The sequence below is a fragment of the Myxine glutinosa genome, chromosome 5 (assembly GCF_964187855.1).
Source record: "Myxine glutinosa chromosome 5, kmMyxGlut1.1, whole genome shotgun sequence".
Taxonomy (NCBI): domain Eukaryota; kingdom Metazoa; phylum Chordata; class Myxini; order Myxiniformes; family Myxinidae; genus Myxine; species Myxine glutinosa.
The window spans coordinates 45722589-45744934 of NC_136265.1; the positions used below are offsets into that span (position 1 = coordinate 45722589).

The 22346-nt window shown below is 46.4% G+C and overlaps 1 protein-coding gene across 2 annotated transcripts in view; it reads left to right on the forward strand.

Moving 5' to 3' along the window:
- LOC137427568 (alpha-N-acetylneuraminide alpha-2,8-sialyltransferase) overlaps nt 1-21585 on the forward strand; it is a 78784-nt gene extending 57199 nt beyond the window's left edge. For both annotated transcript variants that reach the window (XM_078778005.1, XM_078778006.1), the window contains 3 exons: nt 4179-4285; nt 12744-12836; nt 14845-21585. In XM_078778005.1, coding sequence (XP_078634131.1) covers nt 4179-4285; nt 12744-12836; nt 14845-15337 — 693 coding nt within the window. In that variant the 3' untranslated portion in view covers nt 15338-21585. The remainder of the gene's footprint in view (nt 1-4178; nt 4286-12743; nt 12837-14844) is intronic.
- The last annotated feature ends 761 nt before the right edge of the window (nt 21586-22346 follow it).

The window sequence follows — 22346 nt, forward strand, 5'->3', positions numbered from 1 at the left end:
GCTGGATAGGAAGGGTCGTCATGGCGACCACGTTTTGTTGAGACGTGCCGGCAGGTCGAGATCGGGACATTGGATGGCTCCACGCCGAGATGGTGCGTGGGATCTCGGCCCGGGTAAACCTCCTTCCCTGCACCGAATGCGGGACGTATCCAGCCGCTGGCACCAAACAACCCGCATTCATGGCTTGGCTGTACGAAGCCGAGCAGTAGAAGTGAATTGGCGCACCGAGAGGCATTAGTGAGTAGACTGTGTGATGAGGTTAGTGTTTTGGACCCAAAATTAGAAAAAAAAACAAAATTTGATGATTGGCAAAGGATTGGCAGTAATGATTGGCAGATGATGGGTAGTGATTGGCAAATTTTTGATTTGTTGAAATTTGATGTGCAAAATTGGTAGTGAGCGATGGGCCCGGTGGGTAAGGGTGGCATCCCTGCCACCCTTCCCATGGTGGGGCAAATGCGCAATAGTTTATGGGGTGGCTATGACAACCGAGCCAGGGAGGGCTTGGTTATATTGTGTGTAGGGATCTAGCGAAGATGACATTAGGTGACGTTAAGGTTAGTTAGTGACTGATACCTGTAGTGGGGACGCAGGTAGATTAGTGTGGATGATAATGACGAGGGAGCGCAATAGTTTAAAGGGACGACTGGGAAGCGCGAGTTTCAGAGGGGAGTAGTTAGATGAGATGATGCCGTGTGGTTGAGAATTGAACAGGTGTGATTGCACAGGTGTGCAACTGGACAGGTGTGTGGAGCAGTGTGTGAGTAGTGAGTGTTGTGGATCAGCGCGAATGCGCTTGGGGAGAGAAGGGTGCAGGCGGCACCAAGAGTGAGAGCACAGGTGTGCAAGTACAGGTGTGTGGAGAGAGTTGGAGTAAGTGGTACGGAGTGGTGTGCATGGTGCGAAGGTGTGGATGGGGGAAGAGTGGACCCCTTTCACGAGTACCCGGGGCGGGTAGTGTAAGTGTTAGGTAGAGGGTATAGGTAAATTGTGGTTGGATATTGGCATTTGTGGTGCGGTCGCAGAATGGTATTGTGGATGGGTGCATTAGTGTTGTGGAAATGGCTGGGCGTGTAGCCTGTTAGTGTGTGTAGTTGGTTGGGCACTCCACCACTGTGAGGATGTCGGCCAGGTGAGGCCGCAGGTGGGCTCTGGGAGCCGTTAGTGTCAGTGGGGCCCGAGGATCCGGAGGACGGACCCGGGTAGCCCAGTGCCAGAGAGGGCACCGAGTGGGGAGAGCGCCAGAGGGCCTTCCCCAGGTAGTTAGGTTAGGGTAAGGAGCAGGTAAGCTCGGAGGCAACTGCAGTGGTGGAGGTGTGCAGGTGGGTAGACCTGCTGGGAGAGCTACACGTCACAGCCCAGAAATTGTGCGAGAGCACCGAGTGTTGAATCGGGGGAGTGAGACCCCAAATTGAAAAGCACCACAGTTTGGTCAATGGGAATTGGTTTTTAGAACCCATAGTGTAAGAGGGCCAATGGATTGGCAGGGAAAGACCCCGGGTAATGTAAAGTTGTTAAAGTCATTTAGGAAATAGTTAGGATTGATGAACCTGTCGCACCATACGCAGCCACTTACCTGAGGTGATGATGATGACTCCACACCTGTGTTTTCTTTGTTCTGTGTGCAGGAAATGAGAATTGCTGTGTGGATTGGTGAGACGCATCACGACGTGGATGAGACATTGGGGTGATTCCATCTCTCCCTCCTTAGGAGGGACTGATGACGAATTGGTGATGGCAAATTTGGATGTTGAATTGGAGATGGCAAATTTTGATGAGAGTTGGAAATGGCAAATTTGATTGGTTAGGGGGGAGAGAAGACAAATTTGGTTTATGGGAGGAACGGGGAAGACAGTAGGGACGTTTGTTGATTTGTAAAGTAGATGTTTATGGGTAGTGTTGTGTTTTGTGGATACAGTAAGGGGTAAGGGAGGGGCAATGTAGGTTACCTGGTGGGGGGGGGGGGGCGTACGGTAGGAACGTACCTGTCTCACCTGGTTCCCATGTGCCCCCAGTGTGCATCATCTTGTATTGCGTGCACTTTTGCGCCCTTACCACCTTACTCACTTGTCTTCTTTTGTCTCCCACCTCCGAGGATCTGGCTTTGGGGCAGAGAGAGAGGAGAGAGAGGTGCTGGCTCCGCAGTTGTGGGCCTGTACTTTCGCTGCTTGCTGCCGGGATCGATACACCATATGGACCGCAATTTTTGTGGCCGCCCACCATGGACCGCAGTTCTCTTGCGGGCAAGCACCACCCGTTGATGGACCTATGGGTCAACGTGGCACCTATGCCATACAGGTGAACCACTTTTAGTTGGCCCCCTGACGGCCACAATAAAGAAATGGACGTGGTTGGCGCCTTTCTTTATTTTTGAAAGAAGCCAGAAGGCCAAGTGCACCACATGAAGGCAAGACCAGCGGCAGAACATCGGCCGGCTGCGACACCACCGGTGATTTATGAACATTTTATTGGTGCACCGGATGGTGCTGACTGTTATGGGGTGGTGCTTTTGGTGCTTGGATGGGGTGCTCTGCACATTATTAAAGGCCGTAGGGCCACAGAGCACTCGTGGGTTGGTGTATCGATGCTGGCATGCGCGCTCTCTCTATGCATAACATCTGCATGTGTTCCTCCAAAAAACAGGTCCTGGATCGTAGTGTAAATATCAGTGTAGTCTTGTGTAAATAATGCTCCCTACCGGCTGTATGTTTAGTTTGAGGATTCTTTCCGCGATTCGGTTATCCTGTGGGTGTGTTTCTGTGAGGAGAAGGGTGCAACGTCGCAGGGGGACATATTTACTCAATTGTGAACATCTGTAAAACTGTCGCACTCAGGGTTGAGTTAATAGTAGAGGGAACTACATCTGAGTGCCACACTAAAGTAGGTAAAAATTTATCGGGTCGGGACGCCCCGAGGTAGAGAAGGGTGCAATGTTGCGGATATGGGATTTGGCCTCCATCCATATCCGCTTGTAAATATTCCCCTATTTCCCCAATACTCCCCAACTATCCCCAATCCCCCATTCCCTAGTCCCATTGTCTGTAAACAACACTCTGTAGCCCCGACCTTCCCCTTTTTCCCCCATTAAATGTCGTGCCCAGGTTCACCGCATCTCACGTAGACAACTATAGGACATCTTGCTAGTTATTCTTCGTCTATGTCAGTTAAGGACTCGTTTCCATTAATTCTGACTCTTCGTTGCACCAGAATGTGATTGTATGGCACCAGTAGTGAGTTTAGGACCTCCCAATACCTCCCCGCATCTCTTCCTCATGGAACTACAACAACAACAACAACTACAACAACAGCGGGGGGCGGCGCGGCGGCGGCGCGGGGAGTGTGCGTCCTCACTCCGGCTTGGTTAGCCGCCATTGCCCATGTGCTCCGACGGGGTTACCACACAGGGGCTGACTGTCAGCTCCTCGTCAAGGGCGGAGCCCGGTATCCCCCCCGCACCCAATAAGAAGCGGCGGACCGATTCCATCTGGGGCGGAGCTAACGAGCCGAGGGCGTGTCACTCCCCGCTGGATATACGCAGCCACTTACCGGAGGTGACGTCAGATGCGCCTCAGCTACGAAGGAGAAACAGACGCCACCTCCAGCGCGACGATACCTCCCCGCATATCTGGACCGGACCGTGTGGATCCTGTCCCTGAGCCAAGGTGCACCTTGAGCCATCGATTCTGCCCTTCCTTGCCATCAATCCCTGTGTGAGTCAGTCTTGTCCCGTTTGTCTGTGGTCTGTTGGGAATAAGATAAGACCGTGTATAAGTGCCCACCTTTCTGTGCTGTACCTCTTGTGCCGTGTAATCTAAAACGTTCTGCATATCCCATATTATATCCTCCTCCGGAGGTCTTGAGAACTGTACCCCTGGTGTCGTGTCATTTAACCCAGCCGTTGTGTCCTTTCCTTCATTGATCTAGCGTAGCGCGATTCGGCCAACGTTCGAGTATAATCGGGTAACTTGTGCGAACACGGCGGCCATTCCGCTCGGCCCAGCATAACATCTTAATAAGTCGTGTCCGTAACAATATAATTCCTCAAACAGTAGGCTACATTTCAAAGTTTCAAAAAATATAGTTTCGTTGATTGGTGGGGGAGGGGTGCTAGGTGGGCCCCTCTAGCTCATGGACTATAACAAATACTAGGAACTGAGGATTTGTATATATTTGTGCAGGAAAACCCTCTGAAGGCTGATGGAGACTGTGCACTTGTTGGTAATGGTGGCATCCTCAAGAACAGCGGCTGCGGGAACGAGATAGATTCTCTGGACTTCGTCATCAGGTGATGGCAATTGCACAATTCCATTTGTCCATCTTTGAACCTTTCCATACCCTACTCTTTCACATGTTTTGTGCCTCTTACTAGCACTATATGTCTGTTCAGTATTTGGTTTGAAAGCCAAGGTGATATGCTTCGGTATGTGAAGTCACGTTATCACCTTTGTGCAAATTGTGAATTTCTTTTGAAAAATCACGACTTAACACTAATTGCCTTTTTAATGGACCCAATAAAGTAGTGAAAACACCCTTTGGTGGAGTTCTGTTGAGCTATTCCCCTCAGGATATTATTGTGACAAAAATGCCTTAGCGGGTGTATGGTCATTAATTAATTAATTAGATAGATATCTTGTAATCGATGATAGAATCGTTGTCTCGTAATTACCCCAATACCCCCAATTAGTGCTGCCAGGATCGATTGCCAAGTATAGTTCCTCGTCTTCCTGCCATCCCTCTGCACATTCATCCGTTTCATTTAACCACTTTCTACATCTATTAATTAATGGCCTGTCCCATGTGATGGCAAAGCTGGAGGCCGGGCCTTTGTTGTGTGACATTAAGGCACTCGGAGACCATCGCCTGAGGGATCTGAGGGTGGCCTGAGCACATGACCACTGGTTCTAGAGGCCATAAAAGACGGCCTTGCGATCGCTCGGTCAGTTTGCACGAGTTTGCAGGTCAGCTGAGTTTGAGTGAGTGGAGGTTAGTCAGGTTCAGTGGCCAAATGTATGGACAGTACAGCTGGTGAGTACAGCAGCAAGTATGAGGGCCAGTTATGAGGAACTTAGCGAAGTGGAAGGTTTGGAGGAGGAGTGTAACAAGTACAGAGAGGCATTTAGAGGAGTTGCAGAAGTTTTGTGTGGAAGGACTTTAGGAAAGGGTGCATCGTGTAGGAATATATACCAGATATGGTGCACGGAGTAAGTGGTGAAGATAGTTGGTGAAAAGAGAGGTTTGGAAGAGGATAGAGGGGGGACAACTAGATGCAGGGTTGCTGCAAGGAGAGCTGTAGATAAGGTGAAGAATAATTAGGAAGAAGATGTGTACAACAAGTTGGAAGAGGATGATTAGAAGAGTATTATGAATTGGCTTGTGATAGAGATGAGGATAGTAAGGCAATGAAGGGAGGGATGGTAATTAACGATAGTGGTGGGAGGCTAGTGACATAGAGGTTGACAGTATTGAAGGTATGGGAAGACTATTTCAAGGAGCTCTTGAACTATTTTAAGGAGGAAGCGACAGGGAACTGAAGCTTCCGTGTTATGTGGAAGGGAAAGTTGACTGAGTGGAGATGAGTTTGTGGAGGAGGTACAGGTAGTATTAAACAGGAAGAGGAAGGAAGAGTGCCAGGCATTAATGAGATGTGTACAGAGATGCTAGTTGCAGCAGAAGAAGTTGGACAACGTAGCTGTTGAATGTACGTTTATGTATGAGAGAGGGTTCCATTCCAGAGGATTGGAGGACAGGGCTAATTGTGCTGATATGGAAGGGGAAGGGTGATGTTCAAGGTCCGGGGAAGTACAGAGGCATTATGCTCCCAAGTCGTGTAATGAAGGTACTGGAGAGGATTTTGGATTAGAAGATAAAGAAGAGTGGGGAGTTGGATGTCGGTGAAGAGCAGCAGCGGTTTACAAAGGGCAGAGGGGCTGTTGATAGGGTAGAGGTAGAGGCAGAGGAGGATATATTACAATGGGGATACAATGGGGAAAAGTTGTGGTAGATATATTCGGAAGAGGCTCAGAGAGCGGTATTCAGGATTGCACAGCAGATAGCGAAAGAGAGGTGCGATGTGATGGGGATGAGTTGCTTGAAGGATAAAGTGGGACAAATCGTTGTGGACCCAGATGGAATTAAAGGAAGATGGAAGAGATATATAGAAATGCTGTTGAATGCAGAGAATGAAAGGGATGGCAACATATAGAGTAACCCAGTTTTAGGACCGGCAGATAAAATAACTGACAAGGAAGTTGAGGAAGCGATAAAAGCAATGAAGAGTAGAAAAGCGGGAGGGCCGACGGGAGTTGTGGGAGATATGTTGAAGGCAGCGGGAAGTTTGGGTGTGAAGAGAATGACAGAGATCTGTAATCTAGTGGTGAAAGAAGGCCGCATTCCAGTGGATTGGGAACTTGAGTACCCTCGTCCCTCTACACAAGGGGAAAGGTGACCCTCTGGACTGTGGCTCGTATCGAGCGATAAAGTTATTGGAGCATGGAATGAAGGTATTGGAAAGGGTGTTGGAGAAGAGGATAAGGAAGAAAGTGAAGATCGACGAAATGCAGTTTGGATTTATGCCAGGAAGAGGAATGACAGACGCGCTTTTTATTGTAAGGCAGTTGCAGGAGAAGTACATGGAGAAGAAGAATAAGTTGTTTCTTGGGTTTGTTGATCTGAAGAAAGCATTCCATGGGGTTCCACGTGAAGTAGTGACATGGTCGTTGAATAAGTTAGAAGTGGAGGAATGGTTGATCAGAGTTGTGATGGCAATGTACGAGAGAGAGCGTAAAGTGGTAAAGCAATGGCCTGAAAGGATGAACGACAGGAACAGTGGTGAGTTTGAGGTGAAGGTGGGAGTGCATCAGGGGTCGGTAATAAGTCCACTACTATTTGGAGCTGTGATGGAGGTGCTGGCTCGGAACGTAAAGGAGGGCTTACCGTGGGAGTTGTTGTATGCAGATGATCTGGTGTTGATTGGGGAGAGTATGGATGAATTGAAGAAGAAGATGAACAAGTGGAAGGAATGTATGGAGGCAAAAGGTCTGAAGGTGAATATCGGAAAGACGAAGGTGATGGCAAGTGGTAAAGCATGTGGTGAGGTGGATACAACTGTGAAGTAGCCGGGTGCTGTGTGCAGGAAGGGTGTTGGAGTGAACTCCATTCAATGTACAATGTGCGCCGAGTGGGTTCATCAAAAATGTAGTGGCCTGAGAGGGTCATTAACAAGTGTGGCAGCTACATTCAAGTGTAAGGTGTGCACAGAGGGAGCTGCAGATGGAGGAAATGTTGAGTTGGATCTTGGAGACGGCGTGAAGCTGGAAGGTGTGAAAACATTTTGCTACCTAGGAGACATGCTGAATGGAGAAGGTGGATCAGACTCGGCAACGGTTGCTGGAGTGAGATGTGCATGGAAGAAGTTTCAGGAACTGAGTGGCGTGCCGACGAGGATGGGAGTTTCGTTGGAGCTGAAGAGAAAGGTGTATGCTGCATGTGTGAGAAGTGTTATTATTTATGTGAGCGAGACATGGGTAATGAACGTAGAGCAGCAACAAAGGCTGGAAAGGGTGGAAATGCGAATGGTTCGGTGTATGTGTGGAGTATCGTTAAGAGAGAGGAAGACAAATGATGAATTGCGAAAGATGATGGGAATAGAGCCTGTGATTGATGCTGTGAAGAGTTTGAGATGATGCTGATGATTGATGCTGATTGATGCAGATTGATGCTGTGAAAGGTTGAGATGGTTTGGTCATGTATTGAGGAAGGATGAAAGTGACTGGTTGAGAAGAGTGATAGAAATGAATGTAGAAGGAAGTAGAGGACGGGGAAGACCGATAATGACTTCGTTTAAGGTGGTGGAAGAAGAAATGCGGGCAAGGGTTGTAACAAGGGGAGATGTAGAAAATAGGGCAAAATGGAGAAGATTGTCATGGGGCCCGCACCCCGCAAGGCTAACCCCCGCTCTAGCAGGGAAATGGCCTTAAAATGCCTGTTGTTGTTGTGTTGTCGAGGGGCGCCGGGTGGGATGTTCATCTTGAGACAGCTGGTGCAGAAGAGGCTGGAGGTGCAAGGTTGGGATTTATTCACCTCGTGAAAACCGATGACACTGTCCTAAGAGATATGGTGATGGTGACACTCAAGTGGATGGGAGTGCCAGTAGCCGTAGTTAGGTTGGGGTAAGGGATGTAGAAGGGAACGAAGGGAAGAGTTTTGGTCGGTCCTTGGATGTCGGAGGAATTCAGTCTGAACATCGGTTTTTTTTGGTTTTTTTTGTATACAAGATCGAGGCTCGTGTGAGAGCTAACAATCACAAAAAAGACATAAACGGACACATAAAACATATAATGAAGGGAGCGGGAGACAAGATGGGGAGAGAGAGGGAAGAACACAAGTACAACAGTATAGAACAGGAACATCGGGAGATCTGTGGGAGGGAGAGGGCTTGGGAGGAGGAATTCATCGCGGGAGATTCCAATGATTCTGAAAGCTTTGCTTTCAACAGCGTGAAGCCGAGCTAGGTGTGAGGAAGGACAACCAGCCCAGAGGGGAGAGCAGTATTCCATTGAGCTGCGGTTGAAAGCCTTGTATGTGGTGAGGAGCTCAGGTGTGCCAAGGAAGGACTTCGCATGACGGAGGATGCCCAGTCGGCGACTAGCTTTGGAGGTAAACTTGGAAATGTGGTTTTCCCAGGAAAGATCATGGCAGATGGTGAGACCCAAAAGCTTGAGTGACAGAACTTCTTGGAGAGGATAGTTGAAAATGTAGATGGGAGGGTTGTCCAGACGATCTTTTCGGAGAGACATAGTGAGAGTGTGAGATTTGTCAGGATTGAAAGACATGTTCCACTTGTTTGACCAGTCTGTGATTTTGTCCAGGTCTGTAGAGAGTGAGGAGGCTGCAGGCTGCAGACTGCCGATCTGAGGGATGAGGAATGGAGCGGCAGAGAGTGGAGTCATCAGCAAAGAGATAGAGAGGATTTTCCAGAGAGTCGGAGCGATCATTGATGAAGACCAGAAAAAGCAACAGGGCCCAGAACACTACCTTGGGGAACTCCAGCCATAACTGGAAGGGGAGATGAGAGAAATATAATCAGGGCCACACGTTGGCTGCGACCAGAGAGGAAGTGCGCAATCCATGCGTGGAGATTTCCAAGGATACCATACATTGGAGGAGAGTTTGGTGAGCAGAGCAGGGTGCCAGACCGTATCGAAGACACGTGATATGTCAAGGGCGACGGTTCTGATTTCCTGTTTGGCATTGAGGGCCTCTGTTCATTGTTGAGACAGCAGAAGCAGCATGTCCAGTAGAATGACTCGGTCTGAATCCAAATTGATGATCAGAGATCAAGCCATTGGAGAAGAGGAAGGATTTGATATTTGAAGCAATGATGGATTCCATGATTTTGCTGATAATTGGGAGCAGGCTGTTTGGTCTGTAGTTGCAAGGATCTGTTTTTGCACATTTTTTGTGTAAAGCGGTAATGTTGGCTGATTTGCAAGCTGAGGGCAGATGACCTTGAGCAAAAGAGAGGGTGAAGAGAACAGAGAGAGGGTGTGAAAGAGTGGCAGAGCAGGATTTTAGGACCCGTGGGCTGATGCCGTATGGTCCAGTTGCAGAAACAGAGTCGAGGTTTGTCAGAAACTTCTCCACCTTGTCAGGAGAGAAGGACAGAGAGTCCAGGAGCGACTGGGTACGATGGGTACAGAGAGAGATGGGTTTGGGACACAAGATTTTGAGGCATTTAGCTTTTTCACGTGCGGAGTCAGCTGTGTAGCCATTTGAGGTAAGGGAGGGGATGGAGGGGGAACAAACACCAGAAACAGATTTGACCAGATGCCACCAGGATTTGGAAGAGGGAGACAGGTTTGAGAGTTCAGTCTTGAGAGTAGAGAGATATTGTTTCCAAGCTCTCCTGAGGGTAGTGTTACGTGCTCCTCCCCAAACCCCGGTCATGGTGTACTTCCGAGCCCCGAAAGGAGTCACAGCAGAAAGATGTGCTCTTATGTGTGCCAATGACCAATGGTGCAACCACACCAATCAATTGTTACAAAATCAAGTGTTGTATTAATATCACACAATAATAACAAATTGCACAAGTACAATAAAATCTCAATTGCACAACAAACACCATATAATTCCTATGGTGGTACCTCCAGTTTCTTAACTCAATCACTCACGGTACTCCACGTGAGCGAAATGTAACACCCCCAAAGTCACTATCACGACACCAGGCCAACGTCGATCCACGCTCCGGTGATCACAAGAAAAAGGTCGTATTGAGACCTGAACCCAGGACGGCTGACAGTCGACGCTGCCGAAGAGCCGCTGGGTGGGGTCGGGCCGACGTCCGTCAGGCAAAAGTTCACCCAAAAGGCGACTGGGAATTCACACCTTCAGTTCACCAGACAAGGACGCTGCTATGAACGAGCAGCGGCTCCCAAGTGGAAAACTGCGAATTCCCAAAGGAAATCCACGTCACACGCGCGAACCAGGCTAACGGCTGGTGCGTGGTGAAATGGCTGGCGCGAGGTGAAATGGCAGACGGACCCATAATGGAGGCATACCGTACCGGCTCTCCAACAATGATTCACTTTCGGAACCAACCGCAAAACCCGTCACGCAGGTTTATCTGCCACAGTAATATCGACTCTGTCACAGGAATCCCTTTCCCGGGGAAACCAATATTCGCTCGTGACCAGCGTCCGCTCGACACTTCGAAGTCGATCGGCCTTTCTCTCCCGATCTCACTTGATCCGCTTCTTCCTCCTCTTCCGGTTTCTCCCGATCCATTTCGTTTTTCTTTTAAAACACTAATTTTTACTTTTGAAGACAGTTATCTCCATTTCACTCAAACTATAACAATAATAGTACATGAAACTAAAAATGCTTCCAGTGGATGAAAACCACAAAGACGGAAGTGATGAATCCGTAACAGTAGACACACACTGGTTCCGAGCTTTGTAAGAGTGAAGACTTTGTAAGACTCATGTTTATCATTGTGATGGAGATGGTTAGCAGGAGGGTAAAATGAACAGTATTCTGGGAAAGATGTTGTTGGTGGATGATCTGACTGTTGTGGCGGAGAGTGCACGGTAGATGTAGGCGGTCATGAGGGAGCGAAAGGAGGCATTCGTTAAGCTTGGACTGAAGATGAGTATGGAGAAAACTGACTGATGTGGGTTGGGCAGCAGCGAAAAGAAATGAACATCAGGTTAGAGGGTAAGAAAATCAGACCAGGAAATAGGTTTGAGTGTCAGGTAAGAACAGTGACTGGGAATGGTAGGTCGGAGTCAGAAATGCGGAGGAATGTACAGGTGGTTGCGAATGCATGGATGAGGGTTGAGGGAATGATAGCAGACAGAAAAACATCATGGAAATTGAGAGGAAAAGTTCTGGTGCCTTGTGTAATACTGGCCTTCCTTTGCGGTCTGGAGATGGTGGCACTCACAGAGAGAGAACAACAGAGGTTACAGGTCTGCGAGAGGACGGAGATGATGGAGACACGGTGAGTGGGTTTGGGAAAAAGTTGGGGAAAATTTTGTTGGCCCAAAACGATCTGAACCTGAGATGCAGGATCAAAATAAATAGAATGAACATGAAAACATACACAGGAGTGAGGAATCAATACGAGAACATAAAATGTACAGTGGCACAGATGAATCGGGAACAGTTACTTCGCTTTTTAGAAATTAGAAACATCTCTCTCGGAGGACCAAGAAAGGCCCCTTCTGGTGAAACTCCCTAAGTCTAGGATCTATGCTCATCTCCACTCATTTGTTCCACTTTTCCCCACCTGTGGAACCAACTTCCACATCCTCTTCAATCTCATTACCTTCGCAAAAGCGGAAGGTTATGTTTTGATCGCTGTGTATTTATTTGTATGTCTGTGTGTGTGTGTGTGTATGTTATTCGCATAACTCAAAAAGTATTCAACCGAATTGCATGAAATTTGGTGGGATGATTGGTTATTATACGGGACACATTTGATTAGATTTTGGGAGCAATCGGGTCAAAGGTCAAGGTCAAGGTCACGAAAAGGTCAAAATCGTATTTTTGTTGTTCTGTTCCCTACACTCCCATGCCAAGTACAGAACAGTAGCTGCGGCGAAGGTATGCGCTCTACCGAGTGCCCGTTCTAGTTATTCTCTGCAGGTCTTCAAGACAGGTGCTCACCACCATTTCAGATCAAACCAATCCAGTCCCATGATATTTTCTACCCTCGCCAACAAATCCCCCCCACCCCCTCCCCTCCCACACCCCAATCCCTCATCCTTCCAAATTTCCAGTCTTCCCTCCTGAGAGTTGCCTTCTGTATCCATCTTGCCCCCACCATGTATCGTTTCCTGCCCCCATTCCTCCCCACACCGATTGTTTGACCGTTTCCCTCTGTCTTGGTGTTTTCCCCCTCTCTCTGCTGTTCCTGTTGTACTTTTGTGGCCTGATCCGTTTGGTGTTCTAGCTCTTCCACGAGCCTCGACTATGTATCCAAAAAGAACGTGTGTGTGTGTGTGTGTGTGTGTGTGTGTGTGTGTGTGTGTGTGTGTGTGTGTGTGTGTGTGTGTGTGTGTGTGTGTGTGTGTGTGTGTGTGTGTGTGTGTGTGTGTGTGTGTGTGTGTGTGTGTGTGTGTGTGTGTGTGTGTGTGTGTGTGTGTGTGTGTATTGGCAATCCGTTGCAAGTTTCAAAAGGTCAGGCAGTGTATTATAACTGGTAAAAAAGTGCAAACTGAGGGTTAACATTGTTTGCCTCACAGGTGCAATCTGCCTCCACTGGGCGATGAATACAGCACCGATGTCGGAAGAAAAACCAGCCTCGTTACAGCGAACCCAAGTATTATTGACAACCGGTATGGAGCAAGACAACCGGTATCAGTGAATGATGGGAAGATTTATATACAACAGGGAAAATTACAGATTGTTGAAAGGAAGGAAAGAGAAGCTAGACACTTTTGTAGACAAGATAATTTGTTTTGTGCTCATTGTGAAGTCACAACCATCTGTCCCTTTCCATGTTTTTATTTATATATATATTTACAGGTTCCAAAGTGCATTGAGGAGCTGTGGCATAAGTCACGCACACATTTAGACAGATACACGAGATAACACCAAACTTGACTTTCAAGTTACGTCACTTCCAAGAGCACTCAATACCAGCGACGTCATTTTTATGAGTCTCTCTATACTCAGCGGGACAATTAAGGAGGAATTTCCTTCTCCCCATTGATGCTAACCTGTGGGTTTATTTCTGCTGAGCAGTTTTTTCAAGGCAGTTTTAATACAACTCTGGTTTTCGGCCTGCCGTCTGGTAGGGTAATGGGATTGTTCTCCTGTCAAACATTACTATTTTGCTCATTGATCGTCAGGTTTGAATAGAGTCCTCGACATTTCAACAAATCTAGCATCACCACTCTTGGGCCTTCCACAGAGCGTTTTTTATGCTATCCTTGCTGCAACGACATTAATTTCAACAAACTTTCACCTCTCAGTACATATTGTCCAATAATTTTAATTATCACCTTGCTCTTTGCATATTCTCACTTGTAGACTCGTGATACTAATTATTGCTCTCACTGTCTTAATTCCCTCATTCACATGTAGCATCGCATGTAGCACCATGTAGCACCAAAAGGCAAAGGGAAGATACATGTGGTGATTTCTTTTTTGTGGTTTTATGTTGCCTTCCCCGATCCTGGTGTTATAGCCTGGTGTTGGCTTAGCGGTTAGGGTGCCGGTTAGGGTGCCGGCTTGGGATCCGAGGATCCTGGGTTCGAATCCCGGTCGATCGCTGAATTAACGCCAGGGGGGTTGACTCAGCCTGTCATCCTTCCAAGGTCGGCAAATTGAGTACCAGCTTGCTGGGATGAATGATCACGGTGTGTACCCAGATTTAGAATAGGTACACCGTATCCCTGCGCATCGTAAGAGGCGACCAAGGTTTGGCGTCAGGAAGGGCATCCGGCCATAAAAACATTGCCTCAAACAGGGAACCATGATTGTCATGGGGCCCGCAAGGCTAACCCCCGCTCTAGCGGGGAAAATGGCCTTAAAACGATCATTCATTCATTTCATACACTCACACTCACTAACACACGGAGGTGGATACTCTGAGATCTAGGAAGGCTCCGCTCAGACTTCTGAAACCCGCATATGGAGATGACAACCAATAACCATTAATCTCGCACCCCCTTCGGGGTGACACTAATTATTATACATTGATACGAGAACACCAAGGTGTTTGCAGTTTGTGAAAATATCTAAGTGGGAATGAGGATATTATGCTGGTTGGTTTCCCCTGCCACCAAACGAGGATGGAGGTTATGTTTTCAAACCTATCTGTTTGTCTGTCTGTTTGTTTGTCTGTGAACAGGATATCTGAAAAAGTCATGGACAGATTTGGACGAAACTTGGTGGACACGTTGGTTGTGTGGCAAGGGCAAATCGATTCGATTTTGGTGAAGATCTAAATATGGATCCGGATGCGAGAATTATTTTTAATTATCTAAGTGACTCTTCACCATTGAATTACAGGGCCCCCCCCCCACCCCCAAAAAACGATATGTAGCATGATATTTCTAAAAGTTGTGGACGACGTATGACCAAATTTGGTGGATGAGTTGGGTAAGTGGCAAGAAGAAGCCGATTAGATTTTGGTTCATGTCGGATCCAGTTCTGACCTGTCAGTGGGATACAAAACATAAACTGTTCAGTCTGGCAGAGGTATGTGCTCTACCGAGTGTCATTCTAGTTTAATGTGCTTTCCTTTGACACATCAATGTTTTGCATTACAGAATGCTGTTTGTGTTTTATTTCCACTAAGCATAGTCTCTCACTTCCACATTTCTCTTTCACTCCCAGCTTCAACAACTTCATTCCTTCTTCGCATTCGTTCCTGGACGCGATATCCGTATATGGCTCTGCTCCCATTTTGTTCCCCGCATTCTCTACTAGCTTTGGCACCGATCCATCGCTGAAAGCACACTCCGTTGTCGTTCATGCCAACTCCGCCCGAAGCGTCATCTTCATAAACCCCAATTACCTTTACAACGCCAGCCTTTTTTGGCGTGCACGTGGTTTGCATGCGGGCCGCCCCTCCACTGGCCTATTCCTCGCCACGGCCGCCATCAGTCTGTGCCGGACGTTAACCGTTTATGGTTTCTGGCCACTGGAAATAGGCCCAGAATTTTGGAAGAACGGGCGCCACTTTCAGCATCATTACTACGATTCCCTTCGGCCGTCACCGGTGTTCCACTCGATGGTGGAGGAGTTCAGCTTCCTCTGGCAACTGCACAAGGAAGGTGTGCTCAAGATCCAGCTCGGAAAGTGCATGACGCCCGATTTACATCATTGAAAAAAATCCAGGAACAGTAAACCTATTGACATAATTTATACTTCTTAAGCGCCAAACCACCTTCCAAGTAGCATTTGCACTAAATGTGTTTGCCAAACTAGGTGTTTTTTTTGCTGATCCACGGCCTTTGTGTTCGGCTTGCTGCAAATATGAATTATAATTATCTGTCGGCTGAGGTCGCACATCTCCTTGAAACATTCTTGCAGGCCTTTACACAGGGGGGGGGGGGGGGGTAATTCTCAATTCAATGAGCAAGCGTCGATGTAGAAGCGAACATAGAATTTGTCCCCTCTTTCCTGTGCTTCAGCATCAGATATTGTTTTCACATTTGTTATGTACTTGGGAGGGGTAATAGGGAAAGAATAATAATATATAATAATATAAGGGAAAGAATGGGAATGACTAATGATGTTTGTGCTGCAGTGCACCCACTCCCTGATTTATAGCCTCACTATTCATGTGCTCCTCCCCTACCCTCCTCTGCTTGCATAATTAGGTGACTTTCCAATGCGAATCTCTCGGCCACTTACCCAGTTATTTTTCTTGATAAATATTTTGTGTACGTTGACTGCAGGTACCGTGAAATGGGGTGAATAGGGACAGCAAGGTGAATAGGGACACAAACTGAAAAACAGTTCGGAAACTTTTTTCGCTGAAAATTGATAACCATGCTGATTTGTTGATATTTGGGTTGAAAGTGTTCTCTTGTTTTTAAAAAAAGCAACTTATAGTCCCCATTAACTCCATATATGGGTTAAATAGGAATAAATAGGATTTTTATGGCTGTCCCGATTCACCCCGTTTTACGGGTGAATATGGACAGTCACTCATACAAAATAATAATAATCAAGAAACAATCCTGAGTTTCCAACTTATTGCTAAATTGATAGCTCAGATGGATGCACATAATATGTACCCATAATATAAACCACGGTGCCAATGAAAAAAAATATGGGATAAAAAGTTTCTCCAAACTGTCCCTATTTCTTGATTATTATTTTTTTGTATTAGTGACTGTCCCTATTCACCCGTAAAACGGGGTGAATAGGGACAGCCATAAAAATCCTATTTATTCCTATTTAACCCATATATGGGGTTAATAGGGACTATAAGATGCTTTAAAAAAAAACAAGAGAACACTTTCAACCCAAATATCAACAAATCAGTATGGTTATCCATTTTCAGCTAAAACAGTTTCCGAACTTTTTTTCAGTTTAGGTCCCTATTCACCTTGCTGTCCCTATTCACCTTGCTGTCCCTATTCACCTTGCTGTTCCTATTCACCTTGCTGTCCCTATTCACCCCATTTTACGGTATTTAAGATAACTCTTCTTCACATTTCTTTTTTGGTATTATACAAAGCTGTACCCTCAGTGCATGCTACTGTACACTAATAGGAAGGAGTACACTAATAGCAGTTCACCTTCCACTTGGGGAACACACCCTAACTACTGACTCCCCACCCCCCCTTTTTGTGCCTTTAAAGTGCCAACTTACCGAGTTCTAGAGGCATCTGCCCTCTGTTCATTTTGATTACCTCATCATTTTGGACCGAATCACACAATCGATCAAATATCTTCACCAATCACGATGCTTTTATACCGACTAACTAACTTACACCTTAATGTATATTGCACTCAACTTTTATAATTTACCTAATTTGCCGTTTTTCTGATTTGCGACACACACTTATTTTCTCGGATGGGAATTATTGTGCAATTTACAATGGGATCGACTAAATAATCGATTATATGTACGACACACAGTCTGCCCCTTTTGACTTGGTCATTCCTTTGTTACCCCGTGCACACAAAGCAAAAAGCGGGGTTAAGCAATTTTTTTATGCCTCCGACGAAACAAACATTATGTTTGCGGGTCATCTGTCCGTCCGCAATAGGTTTCCGTTACCCCGATCCCTTTAGCTGTTCTCAAGCTGCTTGAGAACAGCTAAAGGGATCTTAGTCAAACTTGGGATACTTATGTATAATGATGTAAAGATGAACTGATTCGATTATGGGGTCATGAGGTCAAAGGTCAGAGATCCCGTTTGGTAAAAATTCTGTTGCTGCTCTAACGTGGAAACTAGTGTTGGGATTTTGACCAAATTTGGTATAAGTATGTATTATGATGTAAAGATGAACTGATTATATTTCGGTGTCAAAGGTAGAGGTCATTTCAGGTAAAAATGTGATACTAGGGAACAGCTGAAGGGATTTAAATCAAACTTAGTACAAGTATGTATAATGATGTAATAATGTGGGTGAAGGCATACCGTTCTAGTTTTTTTTGTATACATAGTTGAGGCTCGTGGAAGAACTAGCATTAATACACAGAACAGATCTGGACACAACAGGCCAAAATAAACGGTTCAGAGAGGAGGGAAATACCAACAGCAGAGCTGAAGGTCAAGATGGCGGCAGATTTGGACGAACGATGGGTGTGGGGAGGCACGGGAGCAGGGGAGGATACATGGGGTAGACAAGATGGATACAGAAGGAAACTCTCAGGAGGGAAAACTGGAAATTTGGAAGGAGGAGGGTTTTGGTTGGGTTGGGGGTAGAGGTGGCTGGGAGCGGGTGTTAACGAGAGTAGAAAGGTTCCTGGTTTTGGATTGGGGGTGATCTGCGATGGTGGGGGAGAGCTGTTTTGAGGACGTGGAAGTTGGTTCCACAGGTGGGAGAAAAGAGGAACGAAAAGTGGAGGTGAGTAGTGATCCTGGATTTAGGTAGTTTAACCAAGATTGGGGTTGATGGTGGACTGTGTGACCCCTATAGGAACCCTGGGGGCGGGACAAAGCACAGCTTGAGCAGAGGGTGCAAGACCAGAATGGGTGTGGTTGAAGACCGAGAGACCACTATGCCTCCCCACGACCTGTCTGCCATGGTGTAGTGATAGACCCATAGACTCAGCTTTTTTTTTGTTTGTTTGTATACAAGATCGAGGCTCGTGTAAGAGCTAACATTAATCACAAAAAAACAAACTCACACATAAAACATATGATAAAGGGAGCGGGAGACAAGATGGGGAGGAGAGGGAAGCACAAGTACAACAGCAGAGAACAGGGACATCGGAAGATCTGTGGGAGGGAGAGGGCTTGGGGGGAGGGGGCATGGGAAGGGGGGCGGGGGGGGGGTGGGTGGGAGAGGTATAAAACACATGGACACTGCTAGGACTTCTAGGAAAGAAGACGGTATTTCAAAAAAGTGGATGTGGGGTGAATTAACGGGGCTAGAAAAGATCAAGGTTTTCGATGGGCGAAGATAAGAGATGGTGGTGAACAGCTGTTTTAAAGACCTGGAGGGGGAGGAGTGGGATTGAAGAGAGTGAGGGAGTTTGTTCCAGAGGCGGGAGAAAAGAGGAATGATTTGATTATTCATCTTGGGAGATTCAAATAATATTGAAGGCCTTGGTTTCCATGACTTCAAGCTATGCAAGCTGAGAGGTGGGGGAGCCAGCCCAGAGGGGAGAGCAGTACTCTATTGAGCTGCGGATGTTTGAAATGTTTGGAGAGTTTGGAGAGCAAGGCATGATACCAGACTGTATAATCGGTTCACTTTCTCCATCTGTCTTTCTTCAAATGTCAGTTTAGGATCGAGTAACAACTTAATTTAAATTGAATATTATATTTTGAACACCAATCGGATCACTAATCAGAAGACCAACCTGCAGTTCATTAGTACTGTGCTTTGGCTCTGAATTTGTCCTGATCGCACATGCGCAGAGTGATGTCATTGTTTTACTGTCTGCCTGTCTAGTAGTCAAACAAAATTGAAAATCATTCCAAACAGGCCACTTACTGTTTTTAGCGACGTCATGAAGGACACAAGCACCAGGTATGAAGGACTAATGTAACGTATTAAATAAGGTGGTGTAAAAGACGCTGCAACGGCGGTAAACCTCCGGAATTTTTACTACTTTTAAAATCTTTTTTTAAATATCAATTCACTTATATACTTGGACACTGCATAGTGTAGAAAACAAATTGCCATTTTGGTAGTTTCAAAACCCTTCCGTTTAGCAGTAGTTTGAAAAATATTACGTCATCATGACAAATCAAATTTGCCGCTCGCAGACTCCGCCCCGTCCTTGCTTCTCAAGATTGTGCCAGTTAATGTGTTCTATGAACATTCTAGTTTAATGAGTTTACTTACAAGGAGCTTCAGTGCTCGAGGCAGCTTTAGGCTCATCCAGCCCTGGCAATGATTGCCAACCTATGGTTGTCCATGCGGGCTATATCCTTTTTAAACGCTGAACACCAAGCAAGGAAGCAGCATGTACGATGTATTCTGTAGAAGCCCCTTTTTTAATCTGCATTTTGAAATATTTGATTTTTAAAAAAATGCACACTCCAATATTCGCCGATGTCACCTTGGGTGAATGCAGGCCATTGATTGGATGCCAAATATATAATCTATCTAGGCTAGATGCCATAGCTGTTGTTGTTTTAGCACTCGGTCTGATGTCACAGATAGTTCAGTCTCGAGGCATCTGTATTTTCAGGTATAGAGTTCTGCCTCACTCACTTAGCATGTTCTTCAATAAATTTGCATTAACTTCTCAACAAATATCAAATCTTTCATTGAATAGGCCCTGCTAGTTTAGCTCAGTCACAGTAACCACCACAGTGGTAGAGTGCAGTGCAAGAGCATTTAGTGGCTCAAATGCCGCAACAGGTACCTGTCCAGAGTTTAGGTGATTCACGATGGTTAGCAACATGGTTTCGTCGGAAAATATTGTTCTTAACAAGTAATGGTGCCTACCTCACTAATATTAACGCGACAGAGGAGATTACTCTGTTAAATCTTAATCAGCCTGTTCTAGGTGAGGACGGCCACCAAACCCACACATCCGCCAACACGTTCTGAGGCATATGTTCAGGAAATCGCAGTAGGGAATGGATTAAAACGTTTAGATCATGAAAAGAACAAGGTCGCCCCCTAATGGGTAACGTAGGAATACCTAGTACCCTAAACCCATGGCATCCCTTCTGTTAATGTTCTTTCTTTCCTCAAACAATGACTGTGCCAAATTTGGTTCTTTGTTCCACCTGATCATGATCCTGACTACAGTTTGCCCCATGTAATCTCACTGTTGCTGCAAGCCTGTTGAAGGAATTATTGAGCAGTAATATCTATTACAGTGGAATAGCCACCTGATTTGGTAGGGTGCTCTACTGCACCCTTGTTGTGTGTGTGTGTGTGTGTGTGTGTGTGTGTGTGTGTGTGTGTGTGTGTGTGTGTGTGTGTGTGTGTGTGTGTGTGTGTGTGTGTGTGTATATATACACACAATATACTAGTGGAGTATGTTTACACCTTGTAAGCAATAAGTATGTAGGTACATAATATAGAGAAGTGTTGGAAGCTTTCTGATGGTTCGGTGATTTTTCCCGGTGTACCGGCTTCGATGTCCGTCGGCACCCCAAATTTCAGCTTTCTACGCCACCTGGAAGGTACCGAACATTAATATCAGTCAGTCAGTCAGTGAGTCAATTGATCAGCACCAAAGATCAGTTCATCGTTGTTTAGGGGCTGAGGTGATCCTCCGGAAAATTGGTGAGGCTCTTTATCGAGTTAAATGAAAGAACGTGCCTTCACCAAGATTATTGGGGTCAGGTTGCCTGCTTACTGTGGCGGCAGTGAGATGCCTCCAGAGGTACAGATAAGGAAACAAAAACTCATATCACATGTGGTGGAAGGGTAATTCATTGAGAGGTGGAGGGAAGGGGGAGGGGGAATCATACATGGAGGACTGTCTGTTTCATAACTTGCTTAAATTGCAGGAAATTGTTATTGTTATCTTAATCGTGTTTTGCTTGGCTCTTAGTTTTTTTCCCTTCTACCCCGAACATAATACTCTGTCTAACGTTCTAAATCCCCACCTCCCCCCCCCCCCCCCCACCCCCAAAAACCAAACAAAACAAAAAAAAACCAAAAACATTTATTTTCCTTTCTCCACGTGTACTGTTGACTCATCCTGTATTTTCTGTCCAGGTGTGCTGTTCGCCCCGCCCCCATTAACGCCTTGCCATCCACCGTTTGCCCTTCACGTGACTCGTGGTGGTCCCTCTCGGCTCTCCCCCCGTTGGTATTTTTGTGCACATAAGATTGTTCACGGTTCTGTTTAAATATTATTTAAATATGTATAACCTTTCCCCTTCAGTGTTTTACTCAGTGGTATTTTACAACACGCTGTTTTTCTTCCTATTTAAAAGGCTTTTCTCAATTTCCTCTCCAACTCATTCCACCTCAAAAAAAAGAAATTCAATATCTTATACGTCTCCCTCACTACATGGTCTAAATTCACATTCATTCCATCCCTCCTCCATCATTCTGAACCGGATTGCTAACTTGAAAATCACAACAAACCCAATTTGTTTTCAATGTTCGTCTTTCATTAATCATCCACTTTCTAAACTCCCCCCTTGCCCCGCCACTCTTAAACTCCCCCCTTGCCCTTCCACTCCTGAACTCCCCCCTTGCCCTTCCACTCCTGAACTCCCCCCTTGCCCTTCCCCTCCTAAACTCCCCCCTCACTCCTCCCCTTCAAAACTCCCCCCCAACCCCTCCCATTCAAATCTCCCCCCATACCATTCCTCTCCAATTCTCCCTCCTCCCCCCTCCTCCTCAAAGCTGCCTCCTCCCCACTTCGTCTCCCTTCTATCTCATACCTCCACCCCCCCCCAACCTTCTTCTTTCCTCTGCCCCCCCTCAAACAACCCCTCACTGTGCCTCATCCCTTCACCTTCAAACCTTTCATCCTCCTCATCCTTCCCTTTCTTGGAACTCTTCTGCAATCGCTGACACACTAACAACTGCTCTCCCTACCTCCCCCTCTCATCCTTCATCTTACCCTACTCCTCCCCTCCCCTGTCCTGTACCTGATGCTCCCCCTCTCTCTTCATTAACGGTATGGACCTCAAACATCCGGGGCCTTCGCTCAAACCTGACTGATCTCTCCATACAGGTTGCTTCTGACAATCCAGACTTGATCTGCTTAACAGAGACTTTCC